This window comes from Oryx dammah, unplaced genomic scaffold (assembly GCF_014754425.2).
Source record: "Oryx dammah isolate SB20612 unplaced genomic scaffold, SCBI_Odam_1.1 HiC_scaffold_7, whole genome shotgun sequence".
Classification (NCBI taxonomy): Eukaryota; Metazoa; Chordata; class Mammalia; order Artiodactyla; family Bovidae; genus Oryx; species Oryx dammah.
The window spans coordinates 36,775,995-36,802,654 of record NW_024070191.1 but is presented as its reverse complement, the minus strand read 5'-3'; the positions used below and the strand labels follow the sequence as shown (position 1 = coordinate 36,802,654).

The following is a 26,660-nucleotide window of genomic DNA, read 5'->3' as shown; positions in this document are numbered from 1 at the left end:
ACCCAGAGAGATCAGGGGAGCTCTCCTCTCCCCACATGCCTGCTCTACAGATGGCTCCAACCTGGATGCTCATCAGCAACCTCCATCGCATCCTTTCATAATAAACCAGCAATCGAGTAAAATGTCTCTCTGAGTTCTGTGAGCTGCTCTAGGAAAGTAACTGAACCCAGAAGGGGCCGTTGGAACTTCCAGCCTGCAGCTGATTGGTTGGAAGCACGGGTGATAACCTGGAGTCTGAACTCGGGGAAGAGGGCAGTCTTGTGGGACTGAGCCCTTTACACCCATGGAATCCAACGTACCTCCAGGTAGAAGGTATCAGAACTGAGCTGAACTGCAGGACACCCAGCTGGTGTTGGAGAAGTGCCTGCTGGATGAGTGGGGAAGACACACACACACTGGAATTGGTGCAGAGCTCTTTTACCTGCCCATGAACCACAGCAGAATGGGAGGGTTTGCACTTTTCATAGACCAAGACTGTAAAAGCTAATTATATGCAGCTGTGATTGCAAATATGTCCAAGAAAAGACACTGGCTCCCCTTTCAAGGGCAGAAAATGCATCTCCTACAGGTGAAGCATAGAGACGAGCAACGGGGGCCAGGTCACCGGAGACGGGTTAACAGCAGAGAGAGCGCCGTGAAGCAGAGGGTAAGGGGTCCCTGGAAGAGGAGGAAGACGGACCATGGGCATGGACTAGTATGGTTACTGCAAGAGAAATGCCAAACGCACATTAAATTAGCTTTCTACTTTAGAGACTCAAACACACAGAGATACAGACGAGTAAAAGCGTCACATGAAATCATCACTGTCATTTACTGAATAGTAAGTACAGTGCTTATTTGTATGTTCCGACCTTAAATTCCTAGTCACTCTCTCGGACGAAAAAAATCAAATGAGCAAAACTTGACTCATCCCACTGCACATCCACCCTCCCCTCCATTTCAAAGGAAGCTTTCTCCTTCCTCCCATGCAGGCCCATCCCTCTCCCTGTGCCACCATGCATTCAGGTAGTCATTCAACAAACACTGCCAGCACCTATGTACCAGACACTCCACTTAAGTGTCAGGGCTACCAAGGGACATGAGAAGCGGCCCCTCAGCTCAGGCTAGTGGGGGACACAGAAAGCTTAGCCATCACAGGGCACAGTGCCGTGAAAGAGGAGGAGGTGGTGTTGGTGCCAAATACCCCATCTTGGGTTTTCACCAGCTCCCTCGACAAATTCATCTTTCTCTAGCCCTATGAAGGAGTCGAGGAAGTCCCTGGGGGTCCAGTGGTTTAGAACCCGCCTTCCAATTCAGGGGACATGAGTTCGATCCCTTGTCCGGGAAGATTCCACAGGCCGAGGGGCAACTAACCTGAGCACCACACCTGCTGAAGTATGAGCACCCCAGAGCCTGTGCTCTGCAACGAGAAGCCTGAGCATGGAAACGAGAGCACAGCCTACCAGTCTCCACTAGAGAAAAGACTGCAGCAGTGAAGACCTGGCCCAGCCAAAAATAAATAAACAAAACTGGAAAAGGAACAAATCATTCATTGAAAAAAGAGTTGAGTACCTCTACTTTTAAACTTAAAACAAACAGAAGCTCTCCCCTTCTATCTTCTTGCTAGGAACCTTTCACTTGGGAAGCAAAGCTGAGCTGTTATCTCTCAGCTGTGGTGACTCATTGACACACAGTTTCAGCCCTACCAGTTCTACCCGGAGCCTCTCTCCGCAACTTGAATGGCACCAACAGACGCGAAATTCTGCTCCAAGCTCAGAAAATGACCCATCGCCTCCCTGGACTAATTACTCCCTGGGCCATCTGCCTTCATGGGCCATCTGCTCTCTTGATGTTCCCAAATATCTCTCACTTCTGGATCCGCGGGTGAGAGCCGAGAGCATCCAGCAGCCAGTCCTGACCAACAAACAGCCTTGCTCGCCCATGTGACTTCCCAGCCCCTCTTGAATCAGCACGCGGAACAGTCCCGATTTAGGCAGCTAAATATATGGTGCATTGTGCAGACCGAGCTGCAGATGGGAACCCACATACGCGAGGCTGCTGCAGCTCACACTGACTTTCACAAGACCTATTTTTGGAAAAGAAGGGAAAGGGGAGAGACAGGCTTTAAAAAAAGGCACCATCGACAGTAGGGTCTTTTTCCAAGAGGAGGAAGAAGAGGTGCCTTGTTCTCCTCTTTCTTGACATTTGAAGCCCCCATTCCTCTTAGAGAAGTCCCGGGAAGGCTTTAAGGAAAGTTAGAAAGCAGAGTTAGACGCCACAGGGACCAGGAGTCAGGCAGACAGCATCAGAGCTGCGGGGCATCAGTGGAACGCAAGCTCCGCCAAACTGCTGTTTAGGGCCCAAGGATCCAGGGCCAGGGTCCCGCAGAGCTGATGAGAGTGACTGCACGGCTCTCTGCTGGGTCCTGCCCTCCAGCCAGACACCTGCCACCCATCACGATGAGGGTGGACATAAAGAAGCTGTGCTCAAGCCTCTTCCAAGAGGCTGGTTATCGCCTTCCCAAGAATGGCCCTCATCACCTCTGCAGGCTGGCAGCCTCCGCCAGCCCTGTTATTGAGGCTCAAGACTGCTCAAGACCGAGAACATGACCTACATGACCTACAATATTTTTCTCATCTTGAGTCTCCAGAAGCAGGACAGAAACGCACGGAGACCACCACCCTAGATTCAGTGCCTGTCCCAAACATCAGATTCGGTCACTTTGAGGAGATCAGACGCTACGTTCTTTTTTAATCATGTCAACATCATTCAGGCGCTGCAGTATCCTTTTGCAAAGTATAAGAGCAACAGATGATCAAAGTAGGATGTCCGGAAACACAGCGTCACCTATAATTCCACCACTTGCGAATCAGACTATAAATGCTTTGATACAGTATTTTCATCCTCTTAATTTTTATAGTTAGATGTAAACTTTATCAGTACTTTCACAGCTAAAATTACAGTTTTTCCCATCACACAGGCTGTCCCACTCTATTAGTAGTTAATAAATGATTTTTGGTTTCTGTACAATAGAATACATGATGCAAAATGCCGGGCTGGGTGAAGCACAAGCTGGAATCAAGACTGCTGGGTGAAATATCAATGGCCTCAGATGTGCAGATGATGCCACTCTAACAGCAGAAAGCAAAGAGGAACTAAAAAGCCTCCTGACGAAGGCAAAAGAGGAGAGTCAAACAGTTAGCTTAAAATTCAACATTCAAAAAATGAAGATCTTGGCATCCAGTCCCATCACTTCATGGCAAATAGATGGGGAAACAATGGAAACAGTGACAGACTTTATTTTCTTGGGCTCCAAAATCACTGCAGATGGTGACTGCAGCCATGTTATTAAGAGACACTTGCTTCTTGGAAGCAAAGCTATGACAAACCTAGACAGCATATGAAAAAGCAGAGACATCACTTTGCCGACAAAGGTTCAGATAGTCAAAGCTATGGTTTTTCCAGTGGCCATGTATGGATGTGAGAGTTGGACTATGAAGAAAGCTGAGTGCCAAAGAACGGATGCTTTGGAACTGTGGTGTTAGAGAAGACTCCTGAGAGTCCCTTGGACTGCAAGGCGATCCAACCAGTCCATCCTAAACGAAATCAACCCTGAATATTCATTGGAAGGACTGACGCTGAAGCTGAAGCTCCAATACTTTGGCCACCTGAGGTGAAGAGCCGATTCAGTGGAAAAGACTCTGATGCTGGGGAAGACTGAGGGCAGGAGGAGAAGGGGACTACAGAGGATGAGACGCTTGGATGGCATCACCAGCTCCGGGAGACAGTGAAGGGCAGGGACTCCTGGTGTGCTGCAGTGCGTGGGGCTGCAAAGAATCGGACCCGACTTGGTGACTCAACAACAACAACGTGATTACCAGTCTCCTACTTAGGCATTTGGGTTGTTTCTGTGTTTTTCACTCTTACAAGCATTTCTACGGTGAACTTTCTTGATGTCAACATTGACGGGCATTTTCAGAACAAGTTTTCAGAAATGAAAATACTGGGGAAAGGTATGAACATTTTAGCGGCTCTTGTCCCAAACTGCCTTACAGAATGGCTGCATCCATTTATATTCACATTACTAGGTATAAATGTTCATTTCACCTCACCCTACCAATGTCATGGACTGCCATTTTTATTATGGCTATTTAATATTCAATTTTTGTTTAATTTTTATCTACTTCTCACTTTTGCATGTGATTTTCAGGCATCCATGTCTCTTCTTTATGATCTGTTTGTATCTTTTGCCCATTTATCTTTCATAATATTTGTCTGGACTTAAAAGTTTAAGCAAGAACTGCTATTAGGCTCATTGTACCTTGAGCCATATAAAGTAGGGTCTGCTTAGATCTCACTCTGAGCATTTGATGTATGCCTCTCTGTTATTCACTTATCTGCAAAGGACATGACTGATTCTGAATAAATTTGGCACACAACTGAAGGGTATGAGACAAACTTTTATATCCACACACTTTATGTGAGGCCACACAGTCTGCTATTTTTCATGAATTCCAGTGCCGCTGAGTTTGTGGGTAGAGGTTACTGAGATGAATGATTTCATTAAACATGGAGAGAAGGTCAAGCACACTCCATACTATTAATAAACTCTACATATTCAAAAGTTGAGGCGGTTCAACCATGAACTTGAAAATGAATAAAAAATTCAAACTATGGCCTTTTGGGAACATTGGCAACTAGTGAGAATCTCTTAGGAAATGGCTGGAAATTCATAGGATTTCAGTAACAAAATATTACCTACATGAGAACTGTGGGGGCTCCTTCCAGAGAAGCCCACAGCCCTCATCCTAAGGCCCGCCAGCACAGCCCCCGGAGCCATGCCCGATGCACAGTAGACATTCAATAAATGTCTGTTGAATAAATCCGTACCCCCGGGTGCTGAAAAAGGTCCATCTATTTAAAGCTACGGTTTTTCCAGTAGTCATGAACGAATGTGAGAGTTGGACCATAAAGAAGGCTGAATGCCAAAGAACTGATGCTTTTGAGCTATGGGACTCTTGAGAGTCCCTTAGACTGTAAGGAGATCAAACCAGTCCATCCTAAAGGAAATCAGTCCTGAATGTTCATTGGAAGGACTGATGCTGAAGCTGAAACTCCAATACTTTGGCCACCTGATGTGAGGAACCAACTCATTAGAAAAGATCCTGATGCTGGGAAAGATTGAAGGCGGGAGAAGGGGACGACAGAGGATGACATGGTTGGATGGCATCACCGACTCGATGGACATAAGCTTGAGCAAGCTCTGGGAGGTGGTGAAGGACAGGGAAGCCTGGCGTGCTGCAGTCCATGGGGTCACAAAGAGTCAGACACAGCTGAGCGACTGAACAACAAAGGGTGCCGAGCCCTCCTGACCTGATTCGGATCGCGTCTCCCGCCTCTTCCCTGTGTCCAGCTGATTCCTGCACCCCATCCCTGTCGGGCCCCTGACTCTGCACCACCTGCTCTGCATGGCCACCCTGCCATATGCTGCTGAGCCTCTGCGGGTCCTGACACCCGCTGCACTGGGTTTTGCCCTCAAAGCTTTTGTCCCTTCAACAGCAGCAGGAGGCCCAGCTGTGTTGTGGCCTCACATCCGGCCTACCCTGCAGCCAAGCTCCTAGCCCTCTGCCAGTGGTCACCGACCAGCGATGGCACAACAGCTTTTGGTTCTTATGCTTGAATGCTTGGCCTCAGGCTAATGACAGTGTGTTTGGAAGATGATTTCCAAACTGGAAACTCATTGTTAAGGCAGTCAGTTGACTACGGTCAGAAACATGTAAACAGGGATTCTTCGTATTTCTGTCTGTTGAATTAATCTTAGAGTAAAAGTAAGATATGGGTCTTCATTCTTCCAGCCTCTGCCCACCTCCCCATCCCGTCCCTGCCCGTACGGGTGTCTAATATAAGAAAAACATGATTTAGCACTTACATAAAGGGGAAGGAGGTCTGACATCAATAAATGCACTGCTGCCTAAAATCCCTTTTGAAAAAGCAGGATGTTAAGTATGTTCCTGGCAGCTTGTTCATTGCACACTCTGGAGAAATGCCTATGGAAAAGCCCAGGGGACTTCCTGACGGTCCACTGCACCCCACCCTCCGTACTTCCGCACAGGGCCAAGGGTTCGATTCCTGGTTGGGGAACTAAGAAACTGCTGCCTCTCAGGATGGCCAAAAAAAAAAAAAAAAAGCCCAGGACTCTATTGCTGTTTCCAGTCGCTAAGCTTTTGGTTGGACCCCAAAGCTACCACCTCCCAATGTACTGAGCCCTACCCCGCCCTCCTGTTCCACGGCTGCAGCCTTGGTGCAGGAGTCTTCGCCACCTCAATTATTTTTAAAGCTTTTTCATTAACCTCCCTGCCTTTGCATTTTTTTTTTTTTTGAGGACAGATGTTATATTTATTATTAAGTAGCTTTACTGAGATGTAATTCACACACCAAACAATTCAGTTTCAACTGTACAAGTCACCTTTTTTTTTTTTTCTATATTCACAGAGTTTTTGCAACCACTGCCACCATCTAATTTTGGAGCGTTTCATCGCCCTAAAAGGAAGCCCTGTAGCTATATTAGCAGTCACTCCTCACCCCTCTCCCCACCCACCCACCTGAGGTCCTAGGCAACCGGCAATCTACTTCCTGTCGCTACAGACTTGCCTCTTCTGAACATTTCATGTAAGTGGATTACACAACATGTGGTCTTTTCTATGTGGATTCTCTCCGCTCGGCATCATGTTTTCAAGGGACATACGCTTTGCAGTGTACATCAGTCCTTTGTTTCTTTCTGTGGCAAATAATTTTGCAAGGAAGTCATATTGTGTGTATCAGTCCATCCACGGGTGGACATAGGGGTTGTCCCCACCATCCGGCTGTCATGAATATCTGTGCCCAAGTTTTTGTGTGAACGTACATTCTCCTTTCTCTCGTGTCTTACCTTGAAGCAGAACCATGGGTCATGCAGTGACTATGCTTCCCACGTCGAGGAACTGCCGAACTATTTTCCAAACTCTCAGCCCTCTCGAATATCCCCTCTATCCTGCTATCATAGTGACCAGGCTAGCCACAATTAAAAATGGTCAATAATGGCACACACCCTGCAGGGTAAACTAGAAACCCTAAAATGCACATAAACCTGTGATGACCTTGGTACTAATTCTTCAGGGTCACCATCTTGCCACACCTCCTCCCACCCAGAGCTAGATCCTCTTACTGAATACTCCAGTATCCTGCCTGCAGCTCCCTGAACATCCCAGGCTTTCACACGGCTCCAGGTTCTGCCTTCGTCACTCCCGCTGTGCAGAGCACCCCCCAGCCTGAGCCTTCTCCGTGAAGACCTTGCTGACCCTGCCGCGGGCTGGGCCAATCTCTCCCCGCTGGACCACTTAAGGTGTGACTCTGGTGTCATCACCTGTGAGGGGCAGGGGTTGTGTGTGTCACTCTGCCCCCAGCATGGATGATGCTGGCGCATGGGCCCCCCAGTGAATGAACAGACTGAACATCCAAGCCTTCAAAACCCTCAGAGCTTCACTCTCCCATTACTCATCTAGCCCTCCATTTAAGAAGCTATGACACTTTGTGGGGCTTCCCTGGTGGTCCAGGGGTTAAGAATCTGCCTTCTAATGCAGAGGACTCAGGTTTGATCCCTGGTCAAGGAACTAAGATCCCACACGCCACGGAGCAACTCAGCCCACACGTCACAACTGAAGAGGCCGCGTGCTGCAATGAAAGACTGTGCATGACGCAATGAAGAGCCGGTGAGCCACAAACAAGGCTCAACGCAGCCAAACAGATGCAATAAACAAACATTCAAAAGGCAGCTCCGACACTCCCAGCCACACCAAACCCACCACCTCCACCTGGAATCTCACTCTGTCCTCTACCATCAGCGTCCTAGCCACAAACACCCACCTACAACTGAAGTCACCTCTCCAGATTGTGTTTTCCAGACCAACTGATAAGCCAACGGAACCTCCAAGGATGGAAAAAGTCTATTCCTTCCCTTCATCTACGTCCACAGCAAAGATGGGGCTGAGGGCAGAAGGAGAGCCAGGCAGGATGCAGGCCAGCGTTTCCATGATGGAGCCACTCCCCTTGGGGTCCATCCCTCCTGCACTTCAGCTCCTTCAAGGAGGATAAAGCCACCAGGGCCAAGGTTCAGCTCCCCAGCAGCCCACCTCCCTGTGGACCCCTGCCCACCTCTGATCAGCAGCCCCAGTGGAAGCAGACAGATATGAACGAGAGATGCTTTACAGACCCTGGGGACTGCTGATACTCTAAGCAAAGCATAAGAGGTAATGTCACCACTGCCCTCCAAAAGCTCCCATCGCTGAGTGAATCGGATAGAGCCTGACTAGTGATGCAGGAAACTCTGGCTGCTGCTGACAGAGACATTTACAATGTAAAGGAACTGGGGGGCGGGCAGTGCTCTCTACAAAAGGGGTGTGTTCAGGGGTGTATGTGCAGGGACTTCCCTGGTGATACAGTGGATAAGACTCCGCCTACCAATGCAGGGGACACAGGTTCGATCCCTAGTCCAGGAAGATCCCACCTGCCACAGAGCAACTAAGCCCATGCACCACAAAGCCTGAGCCAGCCCTCTGGAGCCCACACTCCACAGTAAGAGAAGCCCCTGCAAGGAGAAGCCTGCACACTGCAAGCTCTCCATCCTGTCCTGCCTGCAGCCACCTTACCGAGCCATCTGCTCTTCCCCCTACACCCAGTCCACCGCACAGAATCCCTGCTCTTCCTAATTTCTGCATCAAGACCCCCAGAAGCCCCCTAAGTGCCCCGAAATGCACCTGAACACCTATCTTACCTTTCCTCCCCAAGTCACAGAAAGGCACGCCAAGTATGGTGGTTTCAAGCACCCAGCCCTCCAGACACCCGGCCAGGACCGTGGTCCTCAGGGCATCCCTGGAGGTTAAGCTGAGGCATCGACAAAGGACGCAGAACACTCAGGATCCTCACTCCACTCAGCCTCCTGGGAACCACCCCCTCCCCAGTCGTGGCTGCAGGGCACAGGGGGTCACTGCGCAGTGGCCACTAAGGTTTTGGAGCCACTTCCACACCCCTTGTTTTAAAACGGGTCTCAGGGCACCATCAAAAGCTTCACTTTCTCATGACTCTTGGCTCGGCTCCATCTCACCCTAAAATCAAGTCTTTCGGCATCTGACCCACTCTTGCTTCCTCTAACCCTAGAAAAGCTGGAGCAAGTGAGCTGCCCAGGCTGGTTCAGAACCACCTCACAGAGATGGCAGACACAGCGCATCACACAGGACTAACATTATCCACTGTTTAGATGGTTACAATAATATTTCAGGAGGCTACATTGTTTTCCTAAAAGAAATCAACCCTGAATATTCATTGGAAGGACTGATGCTGAAGCTCCAATACTCTGGCTGCTCAACGAGAAGATCTGACTCACTAGAAGAGACCCTGATGCTGGGAAAGATTGAAGGCAGGAGGAGAAGGGGATGACAGAGGATGAGATGGTGGGATGGTATCACCGACTCGATGGACATGAGATTGAACAAGCTCCAGGAGATGGTGAAGGACAGGGAAGCCTGGCGTGCTGCAGTCCCTGGGGTTGCAACAAGTCGGACACAACTGAGCGACCGGACAACAACAAATTGTTTTATGGCTGCAGGTTCCAGAGCTCTGTTTAAAAAATGCCATTGAAGCCAAAAGTCGTGCCACTCAGACCTGAACAGGAGGCGCTAAGCCATAAAGGGCAGTGTTCTGTTCACTTGAGATAAATAGTTGGGTTTCTGAACACACGGGATCTGATCATGTTTTTCTCCTTTATCTTCTTTTCCCAGATGGTTGTACCAAAGATTCATGCTATTATGTGAGAATCCAATGCAAAAATCAGTGCCAGAAGAAACATTTGGAAATAGGGGTCAACATCGCTTCCTCCATGTTTTAGAGATAGATAATGATTCAGTCAGCGTGGATAACAAATTAGACAGTCATCAGCAGGCGTTCCCCCTCCACAGGTTTCACAGAACTGCAGGAAGTGGCCACCATCAGAGAAGACTGTCCAAATCCCCCCTTTCCAGAGAGCAAGATCCACAGGGCTGGGGTACCCCTCAGGAACGGTCCCTCAGCAAAGCCGAGGAACAAAGCTGAAGCTGTGCTTCGTATTTTGCAGGAGGCCAGGCCAGGTGGGCCTTGGGGGACATGAAAGTCGGCCTCTGACTGAAGGACAAGGAGACCCAGCTGCTGGGAGGTGCGGGGTCTGGACCAGGGTTGCCCAGCCCCCCGCCCTGGCATCATGCCTCCTGCCCCAGGGCTGGCTTTTCAGTCAACACAACCATTATCATCCGGAAGCATTCTCAGACTTTCATTATTCCTTGTCTGAACACAAAGAACCCCCAGCCTTATCACAGGAGCTCAGGGTCCAGCCAACCCGTGACCCTCGTGTGGAGCCCTACAAGTGTGTTGGAGCCCAGGTCTGCCTGGAGACTCCCACTCAGCTGCCTGCTGACACCCAAACACAAAAGGGTCCAAGGTTAGGCTTACAAACCCAAACACGTTATCTTAAAGACAGACTTCATCCTCACAAGGTTCTGTCGCTTGATCTAATTACCATGGAAAGTGCAAGTGTGAAAGTGTTAGTCGCTCAGTCTGACGCTTTGTGACCCCGTGGACTGTAGCCTGCCAAGCTCCTCTGTCCACGGGATTCTCCAGGCAAGACTACTAGAGTGGGGTGCCATTCCCTTCTCCAGGGGATCGTCCTGACCCGAGGATTGAACCCGGGTGCCCCCCACTGTGGGCAGGTTCTTCACCATCCGAGCCACTGGGGAGTTGCAAACTTCCAGTTTACAAACCTGAACACGTTACTGCAAAGACAGACTTCATCCTACACGGTTCTGTCACTTGTTCTAATTACTATAGAAAAAAGACTTCAAATCAGACCCTTTCTCTTCCCTTCTTTCTCCCCAACTAGGTGTAGACCAAAGAATCATGAACCAGGATTGCAAAGACCTTCACATAACTCAGTCCAGCCACCTCTCTGATGACAGAATCATCAGTTACAGCCTCCCAGCCATCCAGCTGATGGCAGAACCCTTGTAGAGACAGAAACCCCACTTTGTTCAGAAATGTCTCTACCTGACAGTTACTCCTTGCACTGGATTTAACTCTGCCTTCCTGCAGTTCCTGGCCAGTGGAGTCTTTTGTTGACACTCCATTTACTGAGAAAGTTAAAAACTGCCTTCATAGTCTTTTGTGATAAGAATGAAAAAGTGGTATCAACTATGTGTACGACAGTCAAATCGGTGTAAACACATTTAAAGTGTTTGTGTCCATTTACTCATCGTACGAGATAGCTGAGCAGACCTTCCCCAAGTTTGGAAGGTGTGTGTAGACCGATCTACCTTCACACACAGGGTGTTACCCACACAGGGCAGCGTGACAAGTGGTCTCTGAGAGGAAGTCAGCCATGCCACATCAGCTCAGGGACAAGAGGTCCAGGTCTCTCCTGATGGAGAACCACAGGCCTCACACTTCAGATACTGTGCACAGAAAAGCAGAGATTTCAAACACGAATGCAGATTCAAGCCACAAGGGTGAACATGCCCAAGTGCAGGTACGGACCTGTAATCAAGTTCTTTTGAAACAGTTTTGTGTGAGGGGCAACCAGGAGTTCCTTTTAAAGGATGTTTAATGATTTTCCCTGGAAATTGGCTAGGCTAATAATAGTTGTGGAAATGTTTTATAAGCTCTCAAGCTCTCTAAAAATGAGAGGCTACAGCCTCACAATATTTTGAACACTTACCAAGCGCTCACCCTGTGTTTACTAGCTTCCAGGTGTGCTGAGCATTTTAATACCTCAGAATAAATAAGTCAAAAAAATCCTGACACCTGTGGATGAAAAATGGACACTTGTCATCTGCCTCTACAAGGATGAAGTCACTGACCACTGCAGTCACTGACCTTCAACTTCCTTACCCTGAAAGGAGTTTGAGGTTGGGAGCAAAAACGAGGCACTCAATTCTCTGGGAAAAACTGGAGGAACAGATCTCAGATAGATACTTCAGGAGAAGATTTTATGAGCCCTATTTCCTGTATCTTCTTATACGTGGAAAAGTACCAAAATCATGAACAATGACATCTGCTCCTCGTGACCAGCAGCAAACTTCTGCTAAAATGTGTTGTTTCATGGACCCCCTTCACTAAAATCACATATAGCCTGACCTCCACCCCACTTCTTGGGGGGTGTATCCTCAGAGATGTCTGAGATGCTGGCTGCCTGGCTAAAGTCCTCATTTTGCACCCAAATAAAACTTAATTCACAATTCTCAGGTTATGCTTTTTTTTTTTTCAGTTGACACATCAAAAGCTTGATCTTGTGTAAGATTTCTTTACCGAGCTCCAGGTATATGAAAAGAGACAATATATCAAAACTGCATTAACTTACGGTTCACCTGTAAAGGGAAAAACGGTAAGACTGGAAGGCATCCAAAGAGAACAGCATGAGGAGCAGAGCGAGGGTTTCTGATACGACTAAAGGCAGTTTGTCCTGCCTGCAGGTGGATGAGATGGTCGTTACAGAACCCAGCAGGGAGCACGGTGAGTGGACAAGCTACGTGTCTGGGAAGCAGGTCCTATTCAGAAACAGGAGAAAAAGCTGGGCATCCTCAAAGGCAGCTCCTCTCCCAAATTATCAGCTGATTTTTGAATCGGTAACAATGGAAAAGTCGGTAAGAAGAGCCTGCAGGAAACTTCCAAGATGAGGCTGCTTTCTTCTAAAACTGGCACAAACGCAAGTTAATAAATACAAGGTTGCTCTGCATCCATGAAGAAAGAGCCATTCACTCTCTCAGCTTCCAGGTGCTCTATCTGCACAATGTGACCCCATGGTTAAGGACCTGGATGCTGGCATCAGAGTTCTGAGTTCACAACCCACTGTCACTTGGTAAGGGAGCAATTTTAGGTGATTTACTTAATCTGAGCCTCCATCCCCTCAGCCCCCTCAAAGGGGTCCCTGTAAGTGTACACTTGCTAAAACAGAGCTGCTGCTGCTGCTGCTGCTAAGCCGCTTCAGTCGTGTCCGACTCTGTGCGACCCCAGAGATGGCAGGCTCCCCTGTCCCTGGGATTCTCCAGGCAAGAGTACTGGAGTGGGTTGCCATTTCCTTCTCCAAAACAGAGCTAGACCAGCCTAAGTGCTACAGGCAGACACCGGTTATTACTGTTCTGTCTGTGGCCTGATGAAAGGATCCTGTCTCCAGAGGTGCCTGTAAGAAGTCTTAAAACAAAACCTGCCTGTCACACTCAAAACCGCTCTGGGCTAAGCTGCCATAAAACCAGTCTAAGATGGTACAAACTGGTCTAAACCAATCTAAACTGGTCTAAGCTGGTCTCAGCCAGTTCAAATGGGTCTAAACCATTTCCACCTGGTCTCAGCTGGTTCAAACCAGCCTCAACCAGGTCAAACCGGTCTAAGGCTTTTTATACTGGACTAAGCAAGTCTCAGCCAGCTCAAACAGGTCTAAACCAGTGTCAGAGGCTTTTTTAATTGGTCTAAACAAGGAGATCCAACCAGGCCATTCTGAAGATCAGCCCTGGGATTTCCTTGGAGGGAATGACGCTGAAGCTGAAACTCCAGTACTTTGGCCATCTCATGCGAAGAGCTGACTCATTGGAAAAGACTCTGATGCTGGGACGGACTGCGGGCAGGAGGAGAAGGGGACGACAGAGGATGAGATGGCTGGATGGCATCACCAACTCGATGGACGTGAGTCTGAGTGAACCCCGGGAGTTGGTGATGGACAGGGAGGCCTGGTGTGCTGCAATTCATGGGGTCACAAAGAGTCCAACACGACTGAGCGAATGAACTGAACTGAACTGAAACAACTCTTGGCCAGATCAAACCAGTCTGAACTGGTCTAAATCGGTCAGGGCCTGGGCTCATGGTGGATTTGTGCTTGCTTCAGTCAACAGTACTGTCAGCCTGTTCCTGGGATGCTGCCTGGTCAGCTTCCCCTCAGCTTCCTTTGTTCCCTCCCTGACGCTGCACCTTCCCTGGCCACGCTGAGTCGTCTTACAGGTCACAGACACCGCGGTCCCTCATCCTTAAAGCGGCTCACACAGAACCATCTGTCTTGTCCCCAAAGCCACTGAGCACCTCCGCAGCCCGGCCCTGCCTGGACCGGGACCCCATGCTCCTTCCACCACTTCCCACCCCCGTGGCGAGCCGGCCAACCTTCGATGAAGTCCGAGGCCGTGTAGGGCCGCTGGTCGGGGCTGCTCTCCGCGGGGCTGTTCAGAGCCTCCACGGCCGACTGGATGGCCTCCACCAGCTCGTCCCGCTTGTCCTTGCGCACGGGCTTCTCCTCGGGGTGGCGGGTCAGGCCAGTCTCCAGCTGGTACACCTTGTGCAGCGTGAAGCTGTCGAAGGGCACGGCGGCATACTCGGTGGCCTGCTTGACGCCGGTGTGCACCTCCGCCCTGTCCACCTGCGAGCGCAGGAAGGCCAGCAGGTCGGCCTGGGCCCTGCCGGGGGCGCCCGCGGGCTCCCCCGCCAGCTGCTGCGCAGCCCTCAGCTGCTCGCTCCGCTCCTGCAGCTCATCCTGCAGCTGCGCGATCTGCCTCTTGAGGCTCCCGACGTGGTCGCGGTGACGCTCCTCCCAACTGAGCACCGCCGCCTGGGAGCCGGCCCTGCCCGTGGGGCCGTTGGCCCTGGGCAGCCCCAGGCGCTCGTCGTCGCCCCTCGGCGTGCAGGCCAGCATGTAGAGGACGGACGCCGCGCAGCAGAGGAGCACGAGCAAGACCACCACCCGGGAGGCCCAGGCGAGCAGCCCCCGGCGCAGCATCCTGGCTCAGGAGTCGGCCATGCAGCCCCGGCCCGCAGGGGCGTCCCCAGACTACACCTCCGGGAGCACGCGTCCGAGGGCCCCCGAGCCGCTCTCATCCATTCCTATCTACACCGCCACGCCTTGTTCCTGGGAGGCCACCACCACGCGCAGCACTTTCCTGACTTCCGAAGGACGAACTTGCGGGCAGAGGCAACAAGTCGGGGAAACCGTCCAAGTCGTCAGGCTCATTCCCATCGTAACCTTCCAGAGGGGATCTGGGGAGAGACAGAGGGCAATAAATAACACTCACTCAAGACAATAACCTCCTGTGCTCACCATGACGGTCAATAATCAGTATGCAGTGGGGTTTATGGAAAATGCTGGGAACTCAGTGTTTAGGACTGCTACACTCTCACTGCCCTAGAGCCGGGTTCAGGCCCTGGCAGGAAACGAAGATCTCCAAGTCATGCAATCTGCCAAAAAGAAAAAAGAAGATGCTTACAACAGGTGATTAAATAGTTTGGTGTTTCTGAATCAGCATGCAGATACCCATTTGCAGAGGAGTGCACACAAAATACAAAGCACGCAGGAAAAAAAAAAGGAAGAAAAGATGGCAAAAATGTGAGCTGTCTCTTACTAGAGTAGCATTAATGGTGAGTTTTCTTTATCGTGTAAATTGTCCACAATGGCACATATTATTTTCGTGGTTAAAAGGAAAAAAGCGAAACTTAAATGACAATGGGATTAAAGACACAGTCTGCCCAAGCCCTGCCAGATGCGAGCAGTGAGCATCCCTGATCTTGAGGGCACCCACCCAGGGCAGAGCTTCATGCCAGCTCAGGGTGGTCCTCACGCTTTCTGCTGAGCAGCGCAGAAGCACCTGGAGGCTCAAATATGCCAATACCAAGTTTGGATGGTAACATGCAGAAAGAGAGCAGACAGTTCTTCCAGGGCAATCGGTGATGAGTTTACAGAGAAAGGCATGAGGCTGGGAGAAGGGGGCCTGAAACACTGCTTGGTGAGAACTCAAACCCAGGATGCCTCTGCTCACCCTCCAGGAAGAATTCCCTGTCCTGGCAGCTCACCAGGAATACCCAGCCAGACCACACGGCTTGTCACACACACTCTGCACCTCAACTTCACCAACCCCCCAAACAAATGTAGGGCCACCTGGCTCTAACCTGCTGTCCCCCCCTTTCCCGGGCACCCCCTTCCTCCTCCACCCATCAATGACCCTCTCTTCCTCACCCCCTCCACCCCCTCCCTTCCTCAATCCCCTTTTCTCGACTCTCCTGCCCATCTGAGCCACGATAAAGAACGATAAATGAATCAAATAAGATTTCTTGTTTTGGGAGATTTTAATAAATTTTCCTAGATGCATCTTCTTATTCAATATATCACTTCTCTGAAACGAGCTCCCTGAGGGTACTGTGTCTGGATCATTTTGTAAAAATTCAACACTTAAAAAAAAATCCCTGCAATAACAAAGTTACTTTTCATATAGTCTTCACTAGACCTAGATATCCAGATTCTCGCCTCATTTACCGGTGGGCTGTCTCACTGATGGACCAGAAGAACTGTAGGCAATTAGCAGCTTCTGGGCCCCTGGGAGAAGGAGGAGGTGATTCTTCTGCACCCTCCGTGCGCTGAAAATGCAGAGAACAGCAGGGTCACTGAGTCTGAGTAGTCGCCCCTTTGTCCTGCAGCCACAGCAGGGGGTTTCTCTCCTGCCTCCCAGAGGATGTGCCTCAAACGATATTACTATGTTACCAAAATAGCTGATTTCCCAATTTTCCATTAAGATGCAACACCTAACATTCACTCCAGTGTCTCCCTCGGCCTGAGGATTCTGCAGCCTATACTTCAGCACAGCACATGGCTATTAGTGCTGAATTTAAAGTGCATGCTTCTGTCTGATGAAAATCCCAGGATTTATGTAATTACTATCATTCTGTGATTAAAAACATCTCAGCTTGGGAATTCAGGCACCATGCTGTTTTTAATGACATCCCTTGGATTAACTCAATATATCCAAGTACTAAATTACCAGTGAAGACATATTACCATGTTATTCGGCCACTTTAAAAGACTTGTACTTTAAATGGTTTGTCACTAAAGACCAAATAAGCAAATCAAAAAAAAAAAAAAAAGCAACTTTCAACACCATTTATTGTGCTGGGGAAACAAAGTATGCCATCTTTCTACCATTTTGAATGGAATAATTGTTGCATTTGCATAATAAATTGAAATCATGTTGGTTAACTGAAGCAGTGCATTAAAGCAATGGTTAAAGAATTTTTTAAACTGTACAATAATTATTTTGTTCCATTCCATAAATCTCTTGAAAGTCTAGTCCAGCTTTTGAAGTTCACTGGTATAAATTTCTAAGTTATTTGGTATTTCAGTCTTTGAGATACAAAAGGAGAAAGAAAAAAAAACAGGCCTAGTAAGCAATGACTTTTTTTTTTAGCAATGACTTTTTAAAAGAAACAAAAGCCATAAAAATTATTGCCAAGGGAGCAGTGATGGATTGCTCCTTTTAAAGGTCAGGAGCAGATAAGGTACATCAGAAACAAAATTCTGCACCTCTCAACACACAGTGGTTTTGATGTTTCCAGCTATCTATCCTGTAATCCAAATAGTAACCTGGTTGCACATTTGCCTGCTGGAATCAGGAGACTCATCCTCCCTACTCCTGCTTCTATGGCGACATCGTGTTTTTCATCTGCAGCAAAGGTGTTACCTTGCCAGCTCTACCACATACACGTGCAGCACTCCCCGATGAGATAAAACCATACAACCTGGACCAAACCTACAACCAGACCGCAAAGGTCCAGCCTGTCCCCCTCTCTGCAGAGGTGTTGGGAGAATGAAACAGTTAACATTTACACTGTGTTGACAGCTGCAAATGGAGCCCACCATGTAATTACCAGGCACTATCATCAGAGACAGTGAAAATACAGCTGTTACCATCCCAGGAGCATCGTGCTACTATTTAAAAAACTTAGAAAAAGCACTCAGATTTCAGAGGAGTTCCGTCTTTGGGGCAGTTAGGGGCAAGACCTGATGGGAAGAGCCAACTCATTGGAAAAGACCCCGATGCTGGGAATCGTCAAAGGCAGAAGGAGACGAGGGCAACAGAGAATGAGATGGTTGGAGGGCACCAATGCATATGAACTTGGGCAAACTGAAAGATGGTGAGGGACAGGGAAGCCTGGTGTCCTGCAGTCCATGGGGTCACAAAGAGTCAGACATGACTTGGTGATTGAACAACAAAGTCCTGTCAGTAACCAACCTTAGGATGAATAAAAGGGAGATGCATGTTCCGTTTTTAACTACAAAAAATCCTGGTCCTCGTTGCGTCTTGCCAGCTACATTTTACTTTTTTAAATCTTTTTTTTTAACCTTTTTGTCATTGCAATTAGCATTAGATTTTTCTTGTACTCTAGTTAGTAGAATAAGGATGATTTTTTGTTGTTGTTCATTGTTTAGAGAGAAAAAAAATAAGAGCATAAATGTACCAGACATTTCAAAATACTGTTTTACAAAATAACCAAATATTTGTGTTTTTTTTAATCCTGATTAAAAGTAGAAATAAAGTGATGATAGATCACTGTGAATTCAAGCAAGAGCATACACTTTATGTCTGTTTTTCAGAAAAGTTCAAGAGAATAAACACTGAATATAGCTTTAAAGCAAAAGTTTGACTCAAATACAGTACTTTAGAGAAAAGTCCACCTGAGAAGTAATACTTTTTTTCTTTTCACTTCACCCACTCGTGTCTGACTCTTTGTGACCCCATGTACTGTAACCTGCCAGGCTCCTCTGTCCATGGGATTTCCCAAGAAAGAATACTGGAGTGGGTTGTCATTCCCTTCTCCAGGGGATCTTCCTGACCCAGGGATCAAACCCAGGTCTCCTGCACTGAAGGCAGATTCTTTACCGTCTGAGCCACCAGGAAAGCCCTTTTACTCTGTTGCCTCCTTCGCTTCAAAGGTCCATCCTTCCCAAGAGCTCCCCCCAGGCTTCCCTGCCCCAGCCAAATCCCCAGGGATGTTCTGTGATCCACACCATCCAAAAAACACAGCACTTATTGATTAGACTGAAGGGACACCCAAACACAGAGGCTTTGCTGCTGTTTTTACAACCTCTGAGCAACAGAAGGGCAGGCAGAGGGTCCGCCAAGGTCCGCTGTGAGGGTGGACCACGCTGCAGAGCAGTGCTTGCCAGATCACCCAGGGCAGAGCCCACTCGGTGCAAGGTCCCTCCCCAAACTCTCGGGCCGGACAAGGGCCCTTGGGACAGGCAGACTGACCCTAAGAGCTCTGCCCTGGGGTGTGCAGGCAGGGGGCTGCTTAAGGAATTTCTTTCTGGACGGTCAAGGCAGACAGTCTGAAAGACACAAGGGCCTAAGCCAAGGGGCCCAGCCATGGTGTCGGTTTCTCAGACTCCAGCTGCAAGCCATCTGGCAGCTCTGACAGCCTGTGCTGACCAGCAAGTGTCCGGGGCAACCCCAGGCCTCCAGAGAGCACAGCAAGGGCCCAAAAGGGGGAAGAATCCAGGAGGCTGTCGCTGTTCATCCTCGCTGTTACTGAGCATCTACTAGTACCCTGCCGACAAGAAGTTACAGGGGATGAAAAGGGAACTGAGCCCAAATTCCAGCAGCAAGTTCATGAGCTTGCAGAGGAATGAAGCCCTTTGCCAATAACTATAACACGAGCCCTTAACAGGCAAACTACATTGAGACAGATATCATTGCTAATGCCATGTTCCCACCTACCAAATGTATGGGGGACAGGAGTTGAGAATTGTAAGAAAATAAATTTCAAAATAACAAGAGCTTAAAATAAATGTTAGGTATCCACAACATTCATTAAGATAGGCAAGCGGCTATAGGGACTGTGTATCCTTTCATCTTAGAGTGGAAACTCTGAGAGTGAAATGAAGACATGTCTTAAGTTTGGTCCAGGGTCTAACAGTCACCGAAAATGAGGATAGAAGGCATGACAGTTTCTACAGCCAGGACAGAAGCGCTCTTAAGATGCATGCCCCAGTTTCACGCTACAGACGGCCAGGGGACATTTCGGTCAGCAGGGCTATGGCCTGCGACACAGAGAGCCTTCCAAGAGGCCTCTACGAGGGTCCCTGAGAAGCTCATACATGCTGAGGACCGCAGGACAAGCCCAGCTGTGAGATGCAGCCAGGGCAGCAGCAGGCAGAAGGGTCAGGGGCTCAGTGGTGAGGCCAGGCTGGGCAGCCCTACTTGGCACAGTGACAGGCCTGAGTGACAAAGGAGCCTGTTCAGGGCGTGGCCATAAAGCCCACGGGACAGCTCCACCCTATGCACGCACCCAGCCAGAAGGGCAGGAGCGAAGAAAACCAGCTGCGTGCCCTGAGCCAGGAAGCAGGGGGACCAGCCGCCCTGCGCGGCGGCTCCTCGGGGGACACAGACGATCGGCTCTTTGATGGCAGGGGCGTGGTGGCCCCTCGTTGGCAGGATTAGCTGTACTAATGGAGCATAAATCGAGGTCCCATCTCCTGGATAAGCACACCATCCTGAACATGTGTGCAGAAGGCACCATGCAAGGACGCTTATTCAGACAGACTTCAGATGCTCTCAGAAACATATACAAAGTGACTCTGTTAAGCCTCACCCTGGGAAAGACCCTGATGCTGAGAAAGACTGAGGGCAAGAGGAGGGGGGCGAGGGTGACAGAGGATGAGATGATTGGATGGCATCACCAACTCAATGGACATGAGTTTGAGCAAGCTCCAGGAGTTGGTGATGGACAGGGAGGCTTGGCGTGCTGCAGTCTACGGGGTCACAAAGAGTCGGACATGACTGAGCGACTGAACAACAAACCCTCGGCCCGCCTCAGCGCTGCATGGAGAATTCTCTCCGCTTCCACTTAGCCCCCATGTGCACCGGGTGGCTCCCAGCACGGCTTGGCGTCCCTGCCTCCCTGTCGGCCTGGGGCACGTGTGAGGGGCCGACACCACCCGCAGGAGTGCGGGGAATTCTGCAGAATCCAGCAAAAGGCAGATCAAAGCCACTCCGGAAGCTGAAGACCCCCAGCTCCCAGTCCCGCCTCCCTGCCTCCTGTGGACACACTTCTTTCTAACTCTTTCCCACCCGGTCTCTTAGAGATGCGTCTCTACCAGCAACTCCTGCCACAGCGTCGTGTGGTTCAGAGCGAGCTGCCTCTTGTGCACATCTGCCACTTTAGGGCTGAGATGTTGCAGGGATGTTAAAACGGCCAGAAAATGAGCATATTCTTCCCAAATCACACCCCCAGGAGCCGCGGAGCTGCACTTCTCCAGCATCCCACATCTTTCTGTAACACAAGCGTCTCTTCTCCAGGCAGCTTGAGTCAGCACCCATCCTGTGCCAAGCGCTGTCAGCCTTAGGGTGCTTCTGACGGCAGCTGAGGAGCACAGGGAAGATCACTGTCGCTGTCCACACAGGCCCAAGTGAGGGCCAGCGGGCCACAGCCTTCACCTGACATCACAGTGTCAGTGTGGGCGGGGAGCATCCTCGCAGCCTCCCCAGCCTGAGGCCAGGCTGCCCGGCCCAAGGCTCTGTCCATGACAGAACCAGGCTCCGAGGGCCACGCTCCTCCTCCACCCCCGGATCGGTGGTCTCCAAGCTTATGGATATACACGGCACGGCACACCCGGCAGGAAGTGACCAGTGGGCGAGGACCAAATGTCTAATGGATTCATTGACAAGCTACGCACCAATCTTAAGTACTGCTGCATTACGTGTTCACAAAACAATACCCTGACAACAACGAATCATGAAAAATGCTTTGACTGTCTTCTCACTCCAATGGACCATCCTGGCCACCACCCCCAACCCCCCGCCCGGGACCTGCTTCTGGCTCCCACGTAACTGTCCTCACCGCCTTTCATTCCGGTATCCTCGGGACACAAAACTGCAGCCAGACCCACCCAGGGCCCAGTGCAGGCTCCCAGTCCGCAGGGTGACCTTCCTGCCTCTGGACCCCTGGCGCCATCCCAGGGTCTCCAACACCAACTTCCGGGACACTGCCTGGCCCCACCACGAGCATGCTTCCCTCTCTTCCAACCTGGAGGATCTGGACCTCATGGCCTTCAAGGTGCCCTGAGGGTCCTCCCTGTAACCAGATCCGGAGGGGGTTCCCCGTGGCCCAGAGGGATGGAAAGCCCCTTGCTGGGAGGCACCCCTCCAGCACCCTCATCTCCATACTGCTCAGAAGGAATCCTTCTGCTTCCCTTTTCCCTGCTTTGAAGCAGAGACAGGGAAATGCAGAAAAAAGAAACTAGGGTCTGCTAATCAGAAAATGAACGCACAGAGATGAGTCACAACTCCGAAAGCTGAAAAGCCAGGAAACAGGCCAGCCCTCCGTGCTGATCTCTTTGGATTTTGGCTTCTAATTTGCCAGCGAATGTTTGAAAGAGAGGGTCTTCCTGAAATACACGTAAATCTTCCTTCCCATCCCCTTGCCACCTCTGCCCTTGTTTCAGGAGCATCTAAGGGGGTCAGTCGGCACGGGGGGGCCGTGGAACCTGGAGGCAGGGGTGACGAGAGAGAAGGGCTCCACACGAGAACGCGGGGCTCACTCTGTGTGGTCTCGGCCCACGAGAACCTCCTCCTGGCAGGAAGATGCCCCAACCACAAGAGCAGGGCTGAGTCAGCTGCCAGAGAGGCCCGTCCTGTCTCCATCTGCCCCTCTGTCCCGCCGGGCCTCTGGTCTCTCTCAGCTCCCAGCCCCTCCTGGTGCTTACAATCAATCACACCCACTTAGCGAGCATGTGCTCTGGGCCAGACCCCCAGATGAAGCACTTTATAAACATTATCTCATTTAATCCTCAAAACAATCCCGCTAACGATAAGGCTGAGAGCAGCAAGGTCACTTGCCCTCGGTGCAGAACCGGCAAGCAGCCAAGCCCCGCGTCAAATCCGGCTCAGTCTTGATGCCAAACCCTGCTCATACCCACCAGGCTGTGCCGTTCACCACCCTCACGAATCCCGAACTGCTGGCTGCGACCTGCCCCTCCTCCTGCACCCGACCTGTCCAATTTTTCTTGCTTCTAAGCACCCAGTGGATCTTGCCTGGCCTCTCAGACGTGGTACAGAGCAGTCATTTTTCTCTATCATGTTTTGTCTCCCCATTTAGCTGTGGTTTGTATGTCTGCATCCGCTTAGCAGCTCTGCAAACTCACGGTGTCCCTGGAAATAACAGGGATCCCCGGGAGTGCCTAGGGCGAGCCTTGCTGGGGTCCCCCAGTGGGGCCGGGGACAGAACACGCCTGCAACAGCCAGAGGCCTCTGAGCAGATGCCAGGAACCCTACCCCACGCATCAGGTTTAAGACGGCGCAACTAAAATGCACCCCGGCAAGTGGAATTTCTTCTTCAAAAGAAGAAAAACAGGACATCTCTTGGTCAGTTAACCGAGATGCTGGCTGGACTCACTACGAGCTCTCTTCTGCCAAAGACCGAGTTCTCCCTTCCTTCTTCCAGAGGCTGGTGAAGGGGCTGCCCGTGCAGTGGCCATCACCACGCATCACCTAAGGTGCTCCCGTGCAGGCAGAAGCCACCATGGCAAGTGACATCGCTGGAGACTCAGGGGAGCGCACCCCTGGGGAGACCACGTCCCGAGGTCACACAGTCCAGCTTCCGGGGGAAGGCGTGCCGGTGATCAACACAGAGAGGACTAATTAAAAGTGAGCAGGGCTCCATGCCAAGCCCTCCGAGCCAAGAGCAGCAGGCAAGCAGGGCCCCCACGCAGAAGCGGGGCGGAGTCGCCCGGTGGTAAACACCAGCTCCCGGGGAGGTGGGAGGCATGAGTCACCCTCCCCGAGCTGTGTGGGCCGAGGATGGGGGTGGGCGCTCAGGCTCACTTACAGGGAGGGCAGCAGAGAGGGGGAAAGCTGAGCTCTTGTGCACCAATTAGCAGATCAGAGGAGGGAGGAGAAGAGGATGAGAAATGAGCTTCACCAAATGCCTCCACCACAGCCCAGCCCGTGTCTTGAAAACACTTCCAGACACAGAGCGCCTGCACACTGAGCAGGTGCCAAGTCCCAGGCAGGGACCTGGTGGCCATTCAGGCAGCCCAGCAGCTCCCCCAAGGACATTCCAAGAATCACTGCCCCTCAAGCATCATCTGCCGTCCCCCCTGAACCTCACGCGAGTTGGTGATCCCGATCTCGAGAGTAGGAAACCGGACTTCGGGGAGATCCGAGACCTTCCCACATGGCCGGGAGACTCCACACCCACAAGGGCATCAACACCCATCAGCATGACACCCCAGAGCACAGACAGAGTGAGCACACTTACAGAATCAGACCATGGCGGCAAAGGGGAGGCAGCGCCCACGAGCAGGGCCACAGGGAAGTGCAGGCAGGCAGAGAAGATGTGCGCCAGGGAAAGCTCTCCAAAGAGGACCAACAGCCGCCGAGGGCAAGCGGAACCAGACACCAGCCGCTGAGAGTGCAATAGAGCAGGGCTTAGGTCTGGGGGGGAGAACCGGGGAGGGGTGCCCGGGGCCGCTCCCCTGCCCACCCTGGGCTCCCCTGGGAGAGACCCCAGGTCAGGGCAAACAGTGGCGACCCACAGCTCTCCACTGGCCCCGTGGACACCCCGTGGCCACATGAGCCGCCCCACCCCCCCAGGGGTGGTACTCATTCCCCGGGCACCAGCTGTGTGATGCGTGAGTGTGGCTGCCCCAGGTCTCCGGAAAGAAGCGAGTGAGCACAGCCGCTCCCCAACCCTGCCACGGCCCCAAAGGAGCAACCAGCCCCTGGACACATCCTGAATCGAACGTGCTGGGACCCACCCTGTGGAGGCCAGCAACGCGTTTTGCGGGCTTGTGTGAAGTCAGAGAGTTAAGGAGTCAACCACTGTCCTGAGTCAAGACAAGTGACCACCTGACTCCGCCCGGTCCTCCCACCCGGTCCTTTCCCACCGACAAAGAGGCATCAGCACGCACACGGGGCAGTGCTTCCAGAAAGCGGTCCTTACCGAACAGGACTGAGACAGCAAGGCCTGCACAGGAGCTAGAAATCCCCTGGAGCCACGTCAGCAGAGTCCGAGTGCAGAAGACAACCAGCAATGCCAAAAGATATACTATTAGTCCAGTGTCGTAGAAATGAAAGACGAGCATTATTTTCACAAAAATAAAACCTGGGGTTAATCAGAGACTGTATTTAAAGTCCAGCTGTGGCCCACCACACCGTAAGCCCCTCCGCTGGTATCCCTTGCCATCCCTTGGCTTGTGCCCGGACACCAAGCCTCCCCTGGCTCTACTATTTCCGCTGAGGGAGCTGACTGATCATTAGGGGACTAGCTAAAACCATTTCCAGCTATCACTCCTAGAAAGAAAGTTACCAGCAATGAAAACTGTCTTATTTCTACACGAGATAAATGACACAGGCTGCTTACTTAATCCAAGTTTGTTTTTCAGTTTAATACTTCTTAATATTCCCCTAACATCCCTCTGCTTCATGCTTAAAATATCCCCTGCCCCTGCTGGAAACCTTCCTGTCTAGGACCCCACTCTACTTGCATCTTCTTCCTGCTTCTCTGATGTCTCCGATGAGGTAGGTTCTATTAACATCATACCCATTTTGCAGGTAAGGTCATTGAGGCAGAGGTTAGTCACTGGCTGAGGTCACCCAGCAACAAAAGGGTAGAAACGGGTTTCCAGCCCAGGCAGCATGGCCCTGCTGTCTGTCTCTCCATCACTGGGCCCTGTGGCTTCTCTACCACTTGCTGTTGTTGTCACTAAGTCGTGTCTGACTCTTCTGTGACCCCATGGACTGCAGCCCGAAAGGTTTCTCAGTCCATGGGATTTTCCAGGCAAGAATACTGGAGTGAGTTGCTGTTTCCTTTCCAGGAGAATCTTCCTGACCCACGGATCTAACCCACATCTCGTGCGCTGGCAGGCGAATTCTTTACCACTGAGCCACCTGGGGAGCCCTTCTCTACCCTTTCAACTCAGTTCAGTTCAGTCGCTCAGTCGTGTCCGACTCCTTGCGACCCCATGAATCGCAGCACGGCAGGCCTCCCTGTCCATCACCAACTCCTAGAGTTCACTCAGACTCATGTCCATCGAGTCCGTGATGCCATCCAGCCATCTCATCCTCTGTCGTCCCCTTCTCCTCCTGCCCCCAATCCCTCCCAGCATCAGAGTCTTTTCCAATGAGTCAACTCTTCGCATGAGGTGGCCAAAGTACTGGAGCTTCAGCTTTAGCATCATTCCTTCCAAAGAAATCCCAGGGCGGATCTCCTTCAGAATGGACCGGTTGGATCTCCTTGCAGTCCAAGGGACTCTCAAGAGTCTTCTCCAACACCACAGTTCAAAAGCATTAATTCTTCGGCGCTCAGCCTTCTTCACAGTCCAACTCTCATATCCATACATGACCACAGGAAAAACCATAGCCTTGACTAGACGGACCTTAGTTGGCAAAGTCAAGTCTCTGCTTTTGAATATGCTATCTAGGTTGGTCATAACATTTCTTCCAAGGAGTAAGCGTCTTTTAATTTCATGGCTGCAGTCACCATCTGCAGTGATTTTGGAGCCCAAAAAAATAAAGTCTGACACTGTTTCCACTGTTTTCCCATCTATTTCCCATGAAGTGATAGGACCAGATGCCATGATCTTCGTTTTCTGAATGTTGAGCTTTAAGCCAACTTTTTCACTCTCCACTTTCATCAAGAGGCTCTTTAGCTCCTCTTCACTCTCTGCCATAAGGGTGGTGTCATCTGCATATCTGAGGTTATTGATATTTCTACCCTTTACTACGTGCTTTTAAGATGCCTGGGCCTTACAGAGGGAAAGCGTAGAACCTGGCCAGAGAGCAAGGCTGGTGCATCAGGGGACCCGAATACAAGGAGCTGGCCGG

At 50.7% G+C, this 26,660-nt stretch overlaps 1 protein-coding gene across 4 annotated transcripts in view; it reads right to left on the bottom strand.

Annotated features, from left to right (window-relative positions):
• CSGALNACT1 (chondroitin sulfate N-acetylgalactosaminyltransferase 1) overlaps nucleotides 1-26,660 on the bottom strand; it is a 339,385-nt gene that overhangs the window by 69,095 nt on the left and 243,630 nt on the right. For all 4 annotated transcript variants that reach the window (XM_040243275.1, XM_040243276.1, XM_040243274.1 and 1 more), the window contains one exon: nucleotides 14,182-15,048. In XM_040243275.1, the coding sequence (XP_040099209.1) occupies nucleotides 14,182-14,791 (610 nt within the window). In that variant the 5' untranslated portion in view covers nucleotides 14,792-15,048. The remainder of the gene's footprint in view (nucleotides 1-14,181; nucleotides 15,049-26,660) is intronic.